This window comes from Parasteatoda tepidariorum, chromosome 12, assembly GCF_982258835.1.
Source record: "Parasteatoda tepidariorum strain Cologne lab strain chromosome 12, Ptep-v5.0, whole genome shotgun sequence".
NCBI classification, from domain to species: domain Eukaryota; kingdom Metazoa; phylum Arthropoda; class Arachnida; order Araneae; family Theridiidae; genus Parasteatoda; species Parasteatoda tepidariorum.
Genome location: NC_141766.1, coordinates 13179605 through 13199858, shown reverse-complemented (window position 1 = coordinate 13199858; position 20254 = coordinate 13179605). Strand labels below are relative to the sequence as shown.

Genomic DNA, 20254 nt, shown 5'->3' with positions numbered 1-20254 from the left:
TCAACCTTAAATTCTATATTTTCACGAAATTTTACTTCGAAATGGTATTTAATACATATCACAGTCAATCCCCGCTATAGTGAACACGGTTTATAGTGAACTCTCGGATATAACGAACACAATGTTCGCCCCGTGCCTGCGTATGCTACTTTTTCAGGATATAGTGAACCAAAAAAAGAGAGGAAGTTCGATATTATGAACTTTTTTCTGTCTTCTACTGATTTATTTTCTTAATTTTTTTGTAATAATTTTGAAATTTCTATTGCAAAGTTAATACATATACCGATTTTTAAAACCATCTATAGCATGGAATGTAGCAACAAGCATTTTTTCTTGTTTGCTTCATTATTGAATAGCATAATTGAATTGGTTTAGCATTCAAAGAGCCGCAATCTTCCAGTATCTGGACAAATGCTTCTAGTCAAAACCGATGAATTTGCTAAGCGATTTGGTGAGACTAATTTTATGTACTCGAATGGATGGTTAGACAGGTTTAAATAACGGGATAACATAAATTCAGGAAAAATTATCGGAGAGTCGGGAAGTGTTTCTATATCTGATGTTGAGGATTACTCATCAGCTAAAGATTAGGGGAGGGTGGGGTCAATTGTAACAGGGTACGATTGTAACAGAGCAAAAATTTCTAGTGTCGGGCTCTAGATTTGGTTCCTAGGTGGCGCACAAGGTGCATTTAATAAATCTACATGTACACCCCTGCTGGCAACCATTTTAATGTACTTTTGAAAGAGTTACATCTCAAAAGATATTTTACGCTACGTAGATACTTTTTTTGGTATTAGAATATTATATTGTAACAAAGTAATTTTGTTTAAACAAATAAAAATTATTAACCGAATATGCAAGTGGACACCTTAATTAACATTTCAAAGAAAAAAAGATTAGTTTTGTTAATTAACTAGCATTGTTTTTAACAAATGAAGCTGAAATGGCGTCTTGGGGACGATTGTAATAATAAGTAAAGGGACGATTGTAACAGCTGAAAATAAATAATCTTATGTCTACAAACCATTACTTAACTCTTTAAGAACCACCAATAGTTTCCTATACCATTTATATTATGTTGCATGTGCATTATTTTATTTGTCACCTTTCACAGCATAAATTAAAATTTTTAACCCCTTAAAGTTAAGAGTTTAACCTTTTAGGTCCCTGCTCATTATTATTTTTACTCCTAAAATACCACTACTATTTTGATCAATAAAAAAATATATCACAACTATGATAGTATGTATAATTAACTATGTTTTAGTTGAATTCATGAACTGTTACAATTGAACCCGTAAGTGGGGACAATTGTAACAAGTGCATGACTGTCAAAAATTGTTGATAACTAATATAATAACACTTAAAATAAGGTATTTTTTTTCTAGTAGAGTATAGTCTACTTTATTCGTCTGTCAATTAATACTAATAATATATTAGATTTTTGTTAGTTAAAAATAGCTAAGTAAAAATGTTACAATTGACTCCACTCTCCCCTACTAATCTTTTTTTTTGTACGCAAGACGACGAGTAATAAAAAATAAAAGTTAACACATTTTTTTTTACTACGTATTATTTTTCAGTCATTTTTGCACTTCATTTTATTGGTCATTTATTTAAATAATGTGTAATAAAAGGGGGAAGTTTGGAAACATTAGTTAAAATTGCTTGCGGAACGGATGTATTGATGTCCCGGTTATGGTTAGTGGAACCAAAATTTCGGTCTCTTAAAGGTTCACTATACGGGATTTGACTGTATAATGTTTTGACGGAATAAAGTCAATAAATAAAGGAGAATCAGAACTGCTATCGTTAGCATCATTAAATATAAACTGTATTTAAATTTATATAAAAACAATTCATTGCTAATGGACACTAAAATTCTAATGATTTCTAACTGAGGAATTCTGTAATTAAAGAATGTTTTAACATACATTAAATTGACTACTTTGTCAAAGGGTAACTGGTAACAAGTTTGATTACTACTTAACAACCACCTGTCTGTAGCTGAATTTCCCTATTCAAGGATCTAATCTTCTTAACTTCCATACATTTCATAAAAACGCTTCTTTTACTTCTCTTCTTTGTGTAACTAAGCGAGGACCATAAATAATTGTTTAAACCAGAAACGTTAGTTTCATATAAAAAATTTGGTGCAGCTAAATTTTATTCCTCTAGGTGGTTTATTTGATAAGCAATTAAGTGGGAATTTGGAATTTGAACTGACAAATTGCTGCTTAAATTTTAAACACAAAGGATTTTTATGTTATTTATACCACCAACTTTAAAATAATTAACGAAATTTAGAAGTATTATTTTTCCTCAAATAAGCTAACGTTACTAAATTTGTCCTTAATGTCGATATAATAACAGAAATTATTGTCCTGCAAATATTTTTCTTAAAAAAAAGAAAAAAAAACATATTTAACTTCTATTACTTCTCAATAAATTTGGTGAAATTACAAAATCATTCAATTTGTACAACAAATAATAGTAATCATTATTATAATGCAAATTTAAATGCGGTTTTAATGCTAATTTGAATGCAGATAAATGAAATAAAGTAAAGAGATAATAAAATAAATACTATACCAAATACGTAACAGATATATATATAAAATACCATAACTGTCCACTTTTACACATTTTTACTTTTAAAGAGGTAGTAAAATTTATGCTTCCTATTTATTCCTTGCTTTCATAAATTTAATTTAAAATTATTTTGTTCACCACCATATTTAAATAAAATATATTTAAGTGTATGTTTATCTCACTTTTGTGTGTTCATGCTTTTACAAAATACAGAGTCTGCATGAAATTGTTATTCAATTTTCATTTCACTACGAAAATTATTCTCGGAGAGATTTTAAGTTGAAAAAAAATTCGAAGAAAAGAAATTACGCCGTAAGAAAAAGAAATTATAACGGGAAATCTATTGCTATGCATGTGGTTGTTTTTAAATATTAAGGATGATTTTTAGTGACAGCTCTTAATGTCCTTATAAAAATGAAGTGAAAAAACTATGCGAATTAAGCAGCACAAATAATATTTTAGGTGAAACACATTTTCAAACTATGAGCAATTATTGAGTTATATTAAGAGGTTAACATAGTTTTTTGAGGATGTTTATATTTGAGACAAACTATTTTAGATCATTTTAATCTATCTCTAATTGAATGCGATTAGTCCTTTTCAAAATTATGCTAAACATAAAGTTAACAAGAGACTAAATTTATATTCCTTTTAACGATTTTATATTTAAAGATATAAGATAAAAATTCAAGACAATATATGGACTCAAAATTGAGAACTTCAAATTTTCGTAATTACTCTTATATTCAATTGTTTTTTGTAATATTAAGTATTTTCCTTTAATTTTATTATTACTAATACTTTCAAACAGCTCATAAAATGAAGAAAATTCTGCCTGTAATTTTTAGTCGAACAAATTTTTAATTGTATGAACTTTTTCAAATATGCACTATTAATTTCAGAAATAAAAGCCAAAAGTGATAAACATAAAACATTCTGATGAGGGGGTTTTAGTAACTAAATTATACATGTAGTTTAGAAACTATGGTGTAATACCTATCCGAATTCGTCTAATTTTGTGTGTATGTTGTTTTTGTTGTTGCCGTCGGCCATTAAGGAAGAAGGGGTGCGATTGCTCTTGCTTTTCAGTTGCGCCATCTGTGGCCAAGAACTCAACTTCTGCCATGCCCATACGTCACACCCGTTTATAGGGCGGACCCATTAATACATCCACAGATCGTAATTTTGACCTGAACCAGAGAACGATCAATCTCTAACTCAGTACCCCCAGAGGTATTGATTTGTTATGGGAACAAGAAGGACTTTGTGATCCAACATATTTACCGTGCACCAGTCACCATTTACTACACGGGGAGTCTTCGGCCCGCTGGATTCGAACTCCCGTTCTCACTAGCGTGAGTCCAGCGCACAGCCAACCAGGCTATCACGGCCAATTGTTTGAATCGTTACTTTATTTCAAGTTAATACAGAATCGAGTGTACTTATACACTTCAAATGGCGTAGTTAAATCTTAACACCAATAATTGATAAAGCTTTCACCAATTTGCAGCAATTCGTTGGTGAAGGAAGTAGTGTAATTTTGGAGCAAATTTAACTAAGTTCATGTGGGAAATGATGGAAGTGCATGTTTTAATTATACAACAAATGCTTTTGGACCATTGATAGAAGTTTAAAGGCAAATAATTGTGCAATTACAAGATAGTGACTGTTAGTGTATGAAAAGAAGTGACCGCAATCACAAACCCACATAGCGGCTCGAAGGGACCAAAACCCCCGCAGGCGGCCCAGGACCAGGGGAGCCGCACGCACCAGGGCAACACCACCCCGCAAGCACGCCCTCCGACCCAGGGCTAAAGAGAATAGCAGGGCTGGTTCACTCCTTTGAAGAAACTCTCGCCGCGCCAATCCTCCGATTTTCTCTAGTGACGTCACTTTGGCGCAAAGCTCACACTTTTACTTCAAGAACGGAGCGTTCGGCCTTGCTAGCTCTAACTAATATTGGAGCATTTTTTTGTGACATATTCTAAGACATTTGTTATTTTCTATAATGACTTTCTTCAGTTTTTGCAGTGAATTTACAAGAATTTAAAACTATTATCGAAATGCCAGTATGCGCAATTGCAACTTGCAAAAATTCTGATAAGAAAACAAAAGGAAAAACGTGTTCCCTAAAGTAAATGAACAACTATGTAAAGAATGGATTCCGAAATGACACAGTTAATATAAAACGGAAATACGTTTATTCTATCGTTAAGATTTATAAAAATTCATTATCTAATTAGAAACCGTCTCGTTACTTCAGAAAGAAAGGCAGGTGAAAAAAATTAAAAAATAGATAAAGTCAAAGAAAATTAAAATGTAAATAAAAAGTATAAATAAAATATATAGTATATAGTTGAAATTCTCCTAATTTCATAACATATTTTTAATGTAGTTATTCTAAATATTTATGATTTCTTTAAAAATTATATTCTCTTAAATTTAAATATCCATAACATTTGTAAAATTTCTAATGTCATTATGAACCTAAATTATTATTTTGTTTCAGTAATTAGCGTATAAGGTTGATGTTTCCTAATGATTAAGTATGAACAAATTGCTTTTAACGGCATATTTAAAAACTAGGGATTCTAAATTTAACTCAACTTATTGTTATAACAGAATATGTAGATAAAAAAGTGCCAATATATGCTTTAATTTTTCTTAATAATTAAAGTTAAAACAGAACTTTTTGAAATAAAGTATTTATTGTGTCATTTTCGCAAACTAGTAAAATATTTTTACAAGTTTAAAATGGTATTTTTTTAATATAATGGCCAAGAAAGTTTTTTTGAACTATGTTTATAAACGGAAATAAAGTGTTAATTACGTAAAGTTTGAAAGCTAATAACCAGAAAATGTTTAACTTATTTTTACAAAGAGAAAGATGCAAAGTTATCATAATATCTTTGCTTGCGATCTCCGAGATCTGTAGACACAGTGACGTCATGAGGAGGGAAATCGTAGCTTAAGTTCTAAGAGCGGAGTGAACTAGCCCTTCTATTCTCTTTAGCCCTGCTCCGACCGGAGGAATGCAAGGCTCCAGCTCCTCCGACCAAAACTTTATTTTAAAATGCAATCGAGTTTTTGTTTGTAAATTTATCTTCTAAAAATAAAATTTAAAGAAATATACAACCTGGGATGAAGTTTGTTGAAAGTACCTAAAAAAAGTATCATTACTAGTCCAGGAGAACTGTCATCAACGAAAGTCAGATAAAATAGACTTCAATTGATTCTAATCATCTTGAAAGAAAACCTGATTCATTTGAAGAGATATCTCTCCATTTTGAGAGAAGTGATGCAGCCCAGCAGGCAGGCAAAAAGGCATCAAGAGGAGTATGCATCGTCTTTCGAAAGTAGAAAGTGGATTGCACCTCAATTTCATCAGTTCTTGGAATCAACGGATATTTCTCAGACGATATTCAAATAAACATACGTGGGAAAGCTTGTACCCCTATTTGAATGATTACGTTTTTATTACGCTGTTAGAGGAAACCATGTTGAGGAACAATTTTGGAAGCAGCTTGGCGTGAAAAAGGATTTTAGGCAGCTATGAGACGCCATTGCTCACTCAATACCTCCCAGAAACCCCTCAGCACGGGTTACAATAAACAAGAAATTTGATCATTTTGTAGTCCAAACGTAATGATATCTTTTGTATTAACCACCACTGCGCAGCTTAGTAGTTCGAACGTAGTGACATCCTTCTTATTTTTCACCCACTGCGCAGTTTATGTTCGTTACGCCAGACTACTAAATTGATCCGTGCCAAGGCCTTCTTTCTTCTAGGAGGTGTTGGCTCTTTCCCTGGATTGGGGGAAATAGATTTTACGACATTATGTGATCGGTAAATGTGTGAAATGCATAATCGCGGGGAACGTCTTGGTTTAAATACCACACGCTTGTTTTTGCCAGAAAATTGAAGTAATTAGCGAGCCTATTTCTGCCCTATTAAATACTACAGCCAGAGTTTTAGTTTCAAATGTATCAAAGAAGAAGCGCGTGATAACTAAATCGAAAAACTCACAAAATCTCACTTATCAATCATAGAGGCTGATAAACAGGTGCTGGATACCAGAAATTCTAATGCGGCTCCCCCTAAAGAGGGAAAGAGTCCAAATTGCAAGTTGCAACCCTGTGACCCGATGTCACAGTGACAATATGGCAGCCTATAGATGGAGTTATAGATGGCCGTTTGCTTACAAGTGTACTGTCAAAACATGAGTTCCTCCTGTTGGATTTAATCGAAAAACTGGACATAGTAACTGGTCTTACTGGTTATTGCAAAGTAAGTTTCCATCCCCGTTACTGATAAAAAAATATTGATTTTGGTCGATTATTTGCCAAATAATTACAATCATCTTGTCGGATAGATAACACAAATTACTCACATAAATTTTTATAAAACGCATGCACGTTTTTACTTGCGTAATAAATGTATTTATGTTCTCATAAATTTTACATAAATCTGTCAATTGTATAAAATAATTTTATAATATTTAACATCTATTCACTTCGCCTTGGTACGAATTTATAATAATATTCCGTCTGTCTGTCTGTTTAATTAAACAACTAATTTTATTTTAGGAAATATTGTATATATGAATCCTAAATTTGTGATTCGTGCTTCAGATTGTATCGTAAAAGTACATTTGATAATTCATATGTGAATTACATCTTACTGCAATTATAAATTTTAGCATTGCTGAATAACAAACATGGTGCAGCAACTTTACACCAAATAGTATAAAAGGGCATTTTAGGTATTTCAGTACACCATTAACTATCTTTCGTTTTGGCTTTGCGGAACACTTAGTGAAACATCTTTTTGGTATGAAGTAGTTGCCAGCATTTCTGGTGCTCAGATGCACGAAAACCTTTTACAGTATGCCTATCAGAGCTGAGATGGTTCAGGGGATAGAGCTCTCGCCTTCCAATGAGATCAACCAGGTTCGAATCCCAGCGATGGCTGGTCGATACGAATCCGCACCCGGCTCGCACCAATCACAGTGCTGACGTGAAATATCCTTAGCGGTAGACGGATCATGGGTTAGAGTCCCTTTGCCATCGGGTTATCCGTGGGAGGTTCTCGTGGTCTTCCTCTCCATGTAACGCAAATGCGGGTTAGCTCCATAAAAAAGTGCTCCACGAAGGCAAATTTCTCTCAATACTTGATCCAGGAGTTCCCTTGTCTTCTGGATTGGGTTCAAAATTACAGGGCTACGGAGTTGCACATTAGTAGTCGTAAACCCATAAAATTGGGTCGGCTGTTCAACGACGGTTATTAAATAAAATAAAAAGTATGCCTATCAGATCTGCGCAATCATCATCAACTCTCTGATTAGAATCGTGGTTGTGTAGTGTGCGCATGCGCCATTAATTGTCCTCGGATCATTATTAAGGATGAATCCAAGACCGTCTCCAACAGCTCATTAGTCTAGCTCCAGTGAGACACCATCAATGGAAAAAAAATATATGGACAACACCCATATTTTTAAAAGATACGTTGTAAAATAGAACGCCAATCCGAAAAGTGAATGTGTTGTTTAATAACATCTTTTCTAAGTAAGGATTAAAAATTCTAAAAGATAGTTATTAATTGCAAATTTTTAAGCTTGATTAAACTTCATGCATTGTATATGAAAGCAAGCATATTCCATTTACGGGTTCCAGCTCTACCATAAGTCAGGCTCTTATGTAATGCAAGCAAAGGAAAAAAAAAAAAAAAAAAAAAAAAAAAAAAAAAAAAAAAAAAACAGACTCTAATGTGATGCAAGCAAAAAAGAAAAAAAGAAAAAAAAATCTGGACAATTAATATTTGCAAAACGAATCGCAATATTTTCTAAAACAGCATTCCAGTGTATCTGGTGTTAAATACAGTAGGATCAAAGCTTTTAAGAGACAAATCAGTGCGCAAAAGTTTGATTATAAATAGAATGAGAAATTATATTTAATGCAATGCATCTGAACATTTTCCATTTACTGTAGGGTTAGAAATAAGGTACTATCTAATCAAGGCATACAAGATATAATTCTTGTGTTTATCTATCTTAAATATATTCCATTTAGTAGATGGATTACAGTGTCAATGACTTCGAAACATCATTGCCGAGAGGGATAATTTTACTTTCAACTTATATAACGTAAATGTCAGCTGACTTTCGAAATCTTTTCTCTACAAGTATAAAAATAGGATTTCAATGTGATTGGCCCGAGAGTGATTTTATTTTCAGATGAATTATAAAGTCTATATATGTTTAAAGTTGTTAATTCTGAACCATTTTTATTTAATTATTGGTTTAAAAGTTTTACTACTTCTGAATGGATTCGTCATTAAGATATGGTTAAAGTTGTTAATTCTGAACCATTTTTATTTAATTATTGGTTTAAAAGTTTTACTACTTCTGAATGGATTCGTCATTAAGATATGGTTAAAGTTGTTAATTCTGAACCATTTTTATTTAATTATTGGTTTAAAAGTTTTACTACTTCTGAATGGATTCGTCATTAAGATATGGTTAAAGTTGTTAATTCTATACCAGATTTATTTGATGATTATTTTCTCAAGAGCGAATATATTTAGTTGAATTTCAAACTAAAACGTTATAATGATGCGTCTAAAGTTGTAAATTCTGAACCATGTTTATTTCCTTATTGGATCAAGATATTAAAATGTATTAAAAACTATTAACGTCATGAAATTGTTAGTTCTAAATCATGCTTATTTGATTAAGATTTCTATTATTTTATTTAAATGGTCTTAAAATTATATCGTCATTAAGGTAAATCTAAAGTTGTTTATTATTTGACCCGTTAATATTACCTGATAATCTAAAGAAATAAATTATTTTTAGATTGGTTTAAAATTATCGCGTCAAAAAAATGATCTTAAGCTAAGTTGATCACGAGTTAAATTAGTATTGTCTTATTGTCTATTTTTATCATTTCATGATTAGTTCAAAACTCTATTATTTCTTGGTGGATTTTTAATTGAAAAGGTCAAGAAGATATTCAACAGTCGTTGCTAAGTAAATAAGGTGGTTAATGATTTTTCGGAGAAGTAAAAAGTAAAAACACTAAAATAGAATGAAACTTTTTCGATTTCGTTTCTGTTTAAATTTGGTTTAAAAAAAAAAGTTTGGTAAATGTGCCTGTTAAGTCAACACAAATAATGAAGAAAAGAAAAGAAAAAAGCGTCAATCTATACTTAAACGAGGTGATGTCAGAAATAACAATTAATTGGATTTCGTGGTCTCAATCTGAAGAAGAAAGCATCAAAAGTGATTTTGAAAGAGAGGAACAAAGACACTAAAAAAGTTGTTTTTTGACGTGACTGTTAATCTACTTCATAAGAAAAGCTCTTTCTTCTTTGAACAGTCGTAAATTACAGTAAATAGTGACTCGTTAAAGAACAATTTTAATTACAGTAGCGAGTCAATTCGTTTGGAATAATAACTTAAGACGGAACAAAAATGCTTTTTACATCTTTGTATTCAGAATGACCATTTTAAAACTGTTATATACGTTATATACCGCAGATCCAAATTGTTTTGAGAGTTTAAAAAGAAAAAAATTTAATTTAATTTCAAGAAATTAATTTAAGATAATGTAATACGGAAAGAAGATCCGTAAAGAAGAAGATCAAAAAGTCTTGAATGAAACAGTTTTCCATGCGGAATGTTTAGTAAAATATAAAGTGACAGATAGAACTGAATAGTGTCATCTTAGGAAAATGAGTACATTTGTAAAAAAACCAAATCTGAAAAATCATTTATTTATAATTTTCTTATAAATTTTGTAGAAAAAAAATTAAGGAGGGGTTTAAATAAATTTATAAAAAGCCCTCAGATTTTTCAATATATGATTTACTAAATGCATGAACTACTTAAGTCATGCTTTTTTCTTCTTTTTTTTTATAACCGTCGTTAAAGATCTAACCCAATATTTGGGCTTACGATTCGAATGTTCAACTTCGTAGTCTTGTAATTTTGAACCCAATCCAGAAGACAAGGGAGCTCCTGGATAAAGTATAGGGAGAAATTTTTGATTCGCGGAGGGCTTTTTGATGGAACTAACCCGCATTTGCGTTAAATGAAGAGAAAGACCACGAGAACCTCCCAAAGTTAGCCTGACGGCAAAGGGACTTTAACCCGTGTGCCGTCTACCACTTAGGATATTTCATGTCAGCACTGTGGTCGGTGCAAGCCGGATGCGGATTCGTATCGACCAGCCATTGGTGGGATTCGATCCCGGTTCACCTCATTGGAAGGCGAACACTCCACCCCCTGAGCCATCACGGCTCTGAGTCATGCTTTAAAAGAATGGAAGAAAAAAACAATAGCAAAATTGAATCGATACTTTTGCGTAATATATTTTGTTTCCTAATAAATAGTCAGCAGCGCAACAAACTTCTCTTCTAGCTGTTCGCGACGTTTCTTCAATGTTTATGAACCATTACAGCAGAAACATGAAAAAAAAAATTGTGATATCTGCAGAAAACAGGATATTTTTTGCTTTAGGTAATAAATAAACTGTCTGAAACGTTCGGAGCTTTTTTTGTCGGTTATTTTAATTAAGTAAAATTATGTAGACGTAATAAATTTTTTCACAACAAATGACAATGTTGCAATAAAGCATCGATTAAATTATTTTGTTAATAAATGATAATGTTACAATGAAGCATCGATTGAATTATTTTGACAATAAATGATAATGTTTTAATAAAGCAACGATTAAATTTCTTTGATAATATTATAATGAAGTATCGATTGAATTATTTTGACAATAAATGGTAATTTTATTAAAGCATAGATAAAATTATTTTGATAATAAATGATATAATCATCGATTAAATTATTTTGATAATAAATGATAATGAAGCATCGATTAAATTATTTTAACAATAAATGCTAATGCTTTTAACTTTGCAAAACAATGTGCTGAATGGGTTTATTTTAGTTTCTCATCTTTTTTAATTAAAGATATTCCAAAATGATTTGATTTTTTTAAAAAAATTTGTTACGATATATATTTTCACTATTAAAAAACGTAACAATTTCGAGAGTCTTTAAAAATCTAATAAATGAAAATCAGTAACATATAAAAAATCAAGGAAATATATTATGTAACCTATTTTTTTTAAATTAGCAGTTAATAGTTCACTTTAAAAATAGACATACAGTTCTTACCTTTACACCTTTCTGGTTGCTAAAATCAGTACTCAAACACTGCACGGCTATGTTCACCTGTGAAGAAAATATTGTTTAGTCGTAGTTACTCTTGATATTTACGAATGATTTTTTTTATTATTGAAGTTTTGTATTTTTAGAGGGTTTTTGGTTCTATGGTTAAGACATCATTACAGATTATAACTTTACTTGGGCTTATTTATTTATTTATTTTTTTAAGTAATGTCAGATTAACATTCGGCGTATTTCTGTATTTATCTATTCAAATTATCTTTTTTAAACAATATTTTGTATAGTAACACTGAATCAACCAATTTTTTTATGCACTTCCTCTAAATTAATGTTCTATAAGCTGACACTGAACCAACCAACGTTACAAAACCAACTAAGGTTTCTTATACGAATATGAACCAACTAATGTTTTGCATACTTATACTGAACCATTAAAACCAACTGAAAACTTATATTTTAAGCTGTTATTTATGAACTGTTAATAAATAACAGCTTAAAAAGTTTTAAAAAGTTAATTTGAAAAAGTTAAAAAAAAATAAGAACTGAAAAAAAAAATACCAACTGTTTATAAGATCTTATTTCAATATTAAAAGAAAAATTTGGAAATAATAATAAAATTATTACTTTTGCAGGGCTTTCAAGTGGGTTCCAATAAAATGCAATGGCATTGTGCGTTATTTCATCTATTTGGCCAACTATCCCACTGCTATTTTTAGTGTCTGAAAAACAAAAGATTATTTAAAAAGTGTAAATAGTTCATATTAGTTATATTAATAGTTTCTTTATTGCTGAGAATATAATCCAGCATAAGGATAAACAACAACGCAAACCAAATACAAAATTGACAATAGTGTATATAATATATATAAATATAATTTACTAATAAACTTAACGAACCAGCATCTAAAATTCTTTGCTTCACCGAATGTTGCCGACTGTGCCAAAACTGCCAAGCTTTCAACTCTTCGTCGGGTGCTTTTTCTTCTCTGAACATAAGCATAACGACAGACTAAAACCAAAAAATTATTTTAATAATTATAATATTACAATAATTATTATTATTATAATAGTTTTTAATATTATGATAATTAGAATGTTATTTATTTGACCAATTTCAGTGTAAAAAAAGAGACTTAATTTTGATTTCATTCAATTTAAGGTAAAAAAAAAAGTTAGGAAACAATACTTTATATATTTGAAAAGCTGTATCAGACAAGTAAATTGGTGCAAGTTAAAAATCGTACTTTTTATTAATAAAACCACTTTTAGTTTCGAAACTATTAACCTCATTGATTTAAATTTGATTTTATTTGATTCTGTGTAAAAAAGAATTGCGTAGGAAATAATAAATTCATCTAGAGAGCAATGTTAAAGTTTTGTTCCAGTTAGACCCCTCTGCCCTTTAGTAATATCTAGATGGGCTTAGAGCTCACCTCGGATGAAAGGGCAAACGTCTTGTAGTACAATTATTGGGACAACTTTATAATATTGATATTATATCAGTGGATAATCAGATAATGTTATAAATATTATAGTTTACAACTATAACAGTCAAATATTGATATCTAACTCTTCGACTTTTTAGTAATTGTGCTACGTAATTTTCAATATTTTGTTAAAATACGTTTTAAAAAAATTATATCTTTTAACTTTTGTGTTATAAAAATGAAGGCAATTAGAGTTCGAAGTATCTAATTAGAAATTATTAGAGTAGAGAAATATTTGAGTTCGAAGTATCTAATTAGAAATTATTAGAGTAGAGAAATATTTGAGTTCGAAGTATCTAATTAAAAAATATTAGAGTAGAGAAGTATTAGAGTTCGAAGTATCTATTTAGAAATTATTAGAGTAGAGAAATATTTGAGTTCGAAGTATCGAATTAGAAAATATTAGAGTAGAGAAGTGTTAGAGTTCGAAGTATCTAATTAGAAATTATTAGAGTAAAGAAATATTAGAGTTCGATTTATCTAATTAGAAATTATTAGAGTAGAGAAACATTAGAGTTCGAAGTATCTAATTAGAAATTAGATACTTCGAACTCTTACCCTACTTAAAATTGAAGTAATTTAAAATTAACATTAACTTACTAATAATATTAATACTTTTCTTGTATTCGGTAAAAATGTTAATATAATGTCGGGGTCTATTGAAAGTCCGTATTCGAAATCGAACTTTCAATGCCCCAACTTCACAGCTCTATCATACCTTCAATAATTCAATCTCTATTACAAATAAATTTTTAAAAAATTTCACGACTCATTGATTTAATTAAAAAATTAAGAAATGCGATGGAAAAAGTTATTTTCGATTTTTTACGCGTGAAAGTTAGACACTATTGTAACTTTGAATTTTAACTTTGTCTACTAACACCTTCCCCCTCCACTCAAAAAGCAGACACCTACGACACTCATATATCTTATTCATGGATTTCATGTATAATATTTAGAAACGATGGTAAAAAAAAGATATTAAGAAGAAATAACAGAAATGATTTCAATTTTCTTCTTAATATTCAGTTCTTCAAGGCTGTTTTACTGGATTTTCGAGAGATAACACTTGACTTAGAAGAGACTACAAATTTGAGTAACCCCTTATCCAAGGCTCTCATGCGGGATTCAGAAAGATCTGTATAAGTGATAATATCCAATAACAATATTTATAACAATGGTGGTTTCCTTGACTGTACTCCTACGATTCTTAGTTTCTCTTAAAGGTTATCTATATTATTTTTCATTTTTCTTGATTTATTTACGGCCCTAATTTTCAGTGACCTACTTTCAGCAGAAAAATCAGATGATTTCCATTGTGCATTGCAAGAAGGGTCGAAGCGAGTATCAATTTTTATATCAAATTCCCATATTGGAGTTTTTGGTCGTGATTTGTAAGTTGAAGGTTAATTGTAGTGGTTCTGACAGTTACAAATGAATCCATATAAATTAGTAACATAGTCTCTTAAATGATTTAATAAACATTGAGAAATTCATCATGTTTGAGATGATGCATAGTAAGAAAGAAATTCGATTTTTTTTTCTACAATAAAAAAAAAGTTTTGTAGCATTATTACGACGTGATAACAAAGAGTACTTAACCTATCACTATCTTATTGTTAATAAACGATTGCAGGAAACATTATAAATATGATAACTTTAAAGATTTATCAGGATTGTTAAGTTCTTCGTTAATGATTATGAAAGTTTACTCTAAATAATTATGATAATTGCAAACAACCATAAAAGTTTTCCAAGTAAATAATTTTAAAAGCTTAATAGTTAATAATTATGAAAGTTGACTCTAAATAAATATGATAATTGTTTGTAAACAACCATAAAAGTTGTTGTAGTAAATAATTTTGAAAGTTAATAATTATGAAAGTTGACTCTAAATAATTATGATAATTGTTTATAAACTACCATAAAAGTTGTTATAGTAAGTAATTTTGAAAGTTAATAGTTAATAATTATGAAAGTTGACTCCAAATAATAATGGTCAAATTTCATGGGGGTCCGGGGCTTATGATAATTGTTTGCAAACGATCATAAAAGTTGTTATAGTAAATAATTTGGAAAGTTAATAGTTAATAATTATGAAAGTTGACTCTAAATAATTATGATAATTGCTTGTAAACAACTATGAAAGTTGTTATAGTTAGTAAATAATTTTGAAAGTTAATAATTATGAAAGTCTCTTGTTAAAACTTTAAAGGATATTAGCTTCAACTATTAATTATTTATCTTAATTAGCTATTTAACCGAATCAAAAACGTTTTGAAAGAAATTATAAAACATAAAACATTTAAAGATATAGCCATATAAAAATGTTTATTATTATTTTTATAGTTAAATCTAATAAAAAATTTTGAAATGTAACTTAATTACTTAAGCATATTTTTACTTTATTTAAACTTCATAATTTTACGTGACAAAATGCAAAATGTGAACGGAATTTGACGAGTTGTTTCTGAAAAATAAAATTTCCAAAAAGCTTTATTTTAGTATTTTCATAATTCAAAAATTGTTTGATCCATTCCGTTCGAGTTTAGGATTTTGCTATTCATCGGTTGAAATAATGTAAAAGTTCGTAGACAGTTTAAAATTTTTTCGACTGTTACTAAGTTAAATAATAATAATAATAATAAAAAATGCATAAAAAATATTTTTTTTCGTGAAATTATCTTTGGATAAACAAATTTTATGATCCTGTTTAAAACTTTTTTGATTTGCTAAAATAGTTTTGTAGATATGGCAAAAATTGAAATTAACATAAAGGGGTAACTGCATTCTCAACAAATACACTGGTCTAATAAATTAAGAGAATTTGCAACGTGGCAGATTATCTCTAGAACCGGTTTTAATGAAATTTGATAAGTACATACATTGATGCAATATAAAACAAATAATCATTCAACAATTGTAAGACAAGAGCATGATCGCGTGGGACACTCGCTGGAGTGGGAAGGCATGAAATTGCCACAGAACAATTCAGGCCAATTGCCACAAGAAACGATAAACTGCCTTATTTCAAGTATGAAATCCCGCTGCAAGACCTTAAGAGGGGATCATACCCCCCTATTAACCCATTTTTTTTGTTTATTCAGCAACTGCTGTTTCATACCTTCCGATTCCAACGAGTGTTGCGCACGATCATGCACGTGTATTACAATTGTTGAATGGTTATTTGTTTTGTATTGTATCAATGTATGCACATATCAAATTTCATTAAAATCGGTCCAATAGTTAAGGAGATAATCGACCAAGTCTGCAAATTTCTTACACTAGTGTATATTGTGGCTACCTCCTCTCCCATATTTTGAGGGTTAAGAACCCGAATCTAGCGAAAGAAAAGTTCTGAGAAAGCACTTTGTCTGATTACGTAATTTAAAATATTAATCGAACAAATTAATTAGTCTATCTAAGATTAGACTTTCAAACAACTTCTTCAAGGAACTACTATTAAACTTAAACCGAGGAATCTAATTTAACTTTCAACCCTCGAACAATTAAAATTTCTTCTTTGTACTTGAAAATCCACTGGTCATCAGGCTTTTTATTTTGTGCTCTTATTTTAGCATATTTTCAATACGGAAGTAACATTAAACTTAATTTAATAATTATAGAGGATATGGTTCTTGTGCTATAGTATAAAAAATGAATAAATATTATAAAACTCAAAATAGAAATCATTAATTTAAGATGATATAATTTTAATGAGTGAGATTATTAAAAGCGACTTCTTAATGCTTTCTTTTGACAGAAATTAAGTTTTTTTTTAAATTTTTTATAAAGAAGCAAAGAAAAAAGGAGTTGCGTTAACTTTATATCGAACAATCTAATTTAGCTGACGAAATTAGGGTGGTAAAATATATCTTCGTGGTTTGAAGTGGAAAAAAAAAGTTCGCTAAGATCTTTTAGGGTGAAAGGAGAGGCCATAGAAAGATTCACTGACAAACGAAGAGCGTGACTGTCTGATAAGATTTCGTGACTGGACAGAATAATAAGGACATCAAGCAAATCAGGGATTACCTTCTTTTCAAATCTATTGATTTTACATAGAGTTGAAAAGGTTTTTTGTTTGCTTAATAAAAAGAAAGGGATGCATTCAATAGTAAACGACACATTTAATTGTGAAAATAAGGCTGTTTTTCTTTCTGGTTCTTATGTAGGCTTTGTAATTTTGACAGGAAAGGAAGTATTTCACGAATCGATTATTCAATAATTGCCGCAATTATAAGATCTAATTTAATATTTGATTATGCGTTCATCATATTGCAAACAATTGATAGCGTATGTTTGCCAGCAATATTTTATTAAATAATAAGATGCTTAAATTTGTTTTTAGTTGCACTTTTATCCAAACATGGAAATTTATGAAGCTAAAGTGGGATGTAACTAACTGAATCAGTAAAAAACATTTTTCATGTTTTAATAATTGCATAAAAAAACTTTCGAGTTCATAACCATTCCTGTTGATTTTTACTCAAAATGACCTCCGAATATAACCCCAATTTCTCATTTCCTGAAGACCTCCACTCCGTTTACAAATTTTCAATAATTTTATGGCCATGAATTTGATTTGGCAGGGGGAATAATTTTTACTTAAAATGATCTCCGAACATGACCCCAGTTTCTTATTTCCTGAAGACCTCCACTCCGTTTACAAATCTTTAATAATTTTATGGCCATGAATTTGACTTGGAAGGGGGAATTATTTTTACTTAAAATGATCTCCGAATATGACCCCAGTTTCTCATTTCCTGAAGACCTCCACTCCGTTTATAAATTTTTAATAATTTTATGGCCATAAATTTGATTTGGAAGGGGGAATTATTTTTACTTAAAATGACCCCCGAATATGACCCCAGTTTCTCATTTCCTGAAGACCTCCACTCCGTTTATAAATTTTTAATAATTTTATGGCCATAAATTTGATTTGGAAGGGGGGATTATTTTTACTTAAAATGACCCCCGAATATGACCCCAGTTCTCATTTCCTGAAGATCGTCCCCTCAGTTTATAAATTTTCTGTAATTTTATGGCCCTCATGAATTGGATTTGGAAGGGGGAATGATTTTTACTTAAAATGATCACCGAATATGACCCCAGTTTCTCATTTCCAGAAGACCGTCCCCTCCGTTTACAAATTTTTAATAATTTTATGGCCATGAATTTAATTTGGAAGTTAGAATAAAATTTTCACAGTTCACGAGGGAATATATTGTCATAAAATGAATATTTATTTCATGTGAAATTTTAAATAAATTTTTACGTATATGCATGTAACTTATAAAATTACATTTTTATATGGTGATGAACGCATTTCAATTTATAATTAAAAATTACTAACTTAGTTATTTGAAAAATTATTTCTAACTAAATATTTAATCCTTCACAAAAAACCTTTTTCTTGCTAGAAATTAATTTTAATCTTGTTCTTGCTGAATCAAACGATTGTTATGGAAATTAAACTTCATTATTCTTTATATAATTCATTGATTATCATTAAGTTACCGAGCAATTTTTTGATTACACAACAAGGCATATCAAACAATCAAACTTTTTTCGTGCAATAAAAATTGATTTTTTCCCTTTAGAAATTACTTTTAGACTTATTTTTGAAATTTAAAAGCTAAGAAAATCAAATGAACTTTATTTAATTCATCAAATATTTTATGCTTTGAAACACGTTCTGAAAAGAACCCTATCTGCAGCACTGCTGATTGTCCTTTTTTGCAATAAATTAATTTAAACGTGTACCAGAGAAGAAAGTTTATTACTGACAAAAAGTCATTTCACTTTTGGAAGATATTACTAAAAAGAAATTTATATTTTGCATTAAAAGATATAGTCAATTATAAAGAAGTAAAATAATATGAGAACATGTTTCGGCAATCTGGGTTTTTTTAAGCAAAAACCAAATCCCTTCGTATGCAGAATCCCCTTGCTTTTGTTTTAACTTTCAATTTTATTGCAGTAATCTAAATTTTTGAGTAAAATACAAATAAAAATAATGTAACTCTGCATAAAACAAAATTTATGTTTTAATTCATGTCATAAAGTTTGGAAATTCTTCGAAAAGATATTTTTTAGCTTTTACTTCAAATTTGAAATTTTTTCCAAGAGTAATTTATTCCATTTTTTTGTTTCAAAGAACTTCCACTGGAGTATTTACGATTAAATTAACTTCAATACTTTTGGACCGTGTTGAACAATAATATCGCCCAAATTTGCTGCAATCTTAATAAGGTTGTATCATAATCATGCAATTTAATCTTACTTAAATACTCAACTCACTGGGTGCGAATTCACCACCTTATTAAAATCGCAGCATGATATTATTGTTAAGCCAACTTTACACGAGCTGAACTTTTCGAAGTTCAATTTAATTCAGTATTAATATCTGAATGGTTAGTTAAACATAGTTCGTTATATGAGCAATTCTACAAATAAACGCCAGTTAGGCGGCCAAAAAAAAATTAAAAAAATTTTGGGGGGCACACTATTTCTACATGAATTTTCTTCTTCTTTACACCCTAGAAAGGCAAGAAAAAATCGTGAACATGAAATTTTTTCTTTGTGACATACTTTAAATGCGACATACTCTTTCTGACATACTCAGATAAATCTGAGCCATTTATTCAGATAAAACGATTTTTACATAAATATAATATTATTATAATGTTTTTCTAAAATGTATTTATAGAGATTTCATAGTATAAGATTATATTTTAGTATAAAAATTGGCGTTTATTTGTAGAATTGCTCATATCGTCGCCTTGAAACTAAACCGTGGTAACTCAAAAAAGCAAATTTTTCAGGAGAACAATTTCTAACTTTCTGCGCTAATGCTGATCGCGCCAATGCTATAACGATTTATCTGCTCTCTAAATTAATTTTATTGAACTATGAAGATAATACTTTGTTTCTCTAAAAGGGTGATTTTTTTTACACAAAGTGACCCAAATA

The 20254-nt window shown here is 29.8% G+C and overlaps 1 protein-coding gene across 2 annotated transcripts in view; it reads right to left on the bottom strand.

Annotated features, from left to right (window-relative positions):
• Positions 1 to 20254, bottom strand: part of LOC107449518 (grainyhead-like protein 1 homolog) — a 175411-nt gene that overhangs the window by 60257 nt on the left and 94900 nt on the right. For both annotated transcript variants that reach the window (XR_015430874.1, XM_016065069.4), the window contains exons 7-9: positions 12693 to 12804; positions 12420 to 12514; positions 11784 to 11840 (exon numbers count right to left, since the gene is read on the bottom strand). Coding sequence is in view for 1 of the 2 variants with exons in the window: in XM_016065069.4 (XP_015920555.1) it covers positions 11784 to 11840; positions 12420 to 12514; positions 12693 to 12804 (264 nt within the window). In the remaining variant the exon portion in view is untranslated. The remainder of the gene's footprint in view (positions 1 to 11783; positions 11841 to 12419; positions 12515 to 12692; positions 12805 to 20254) is intronic.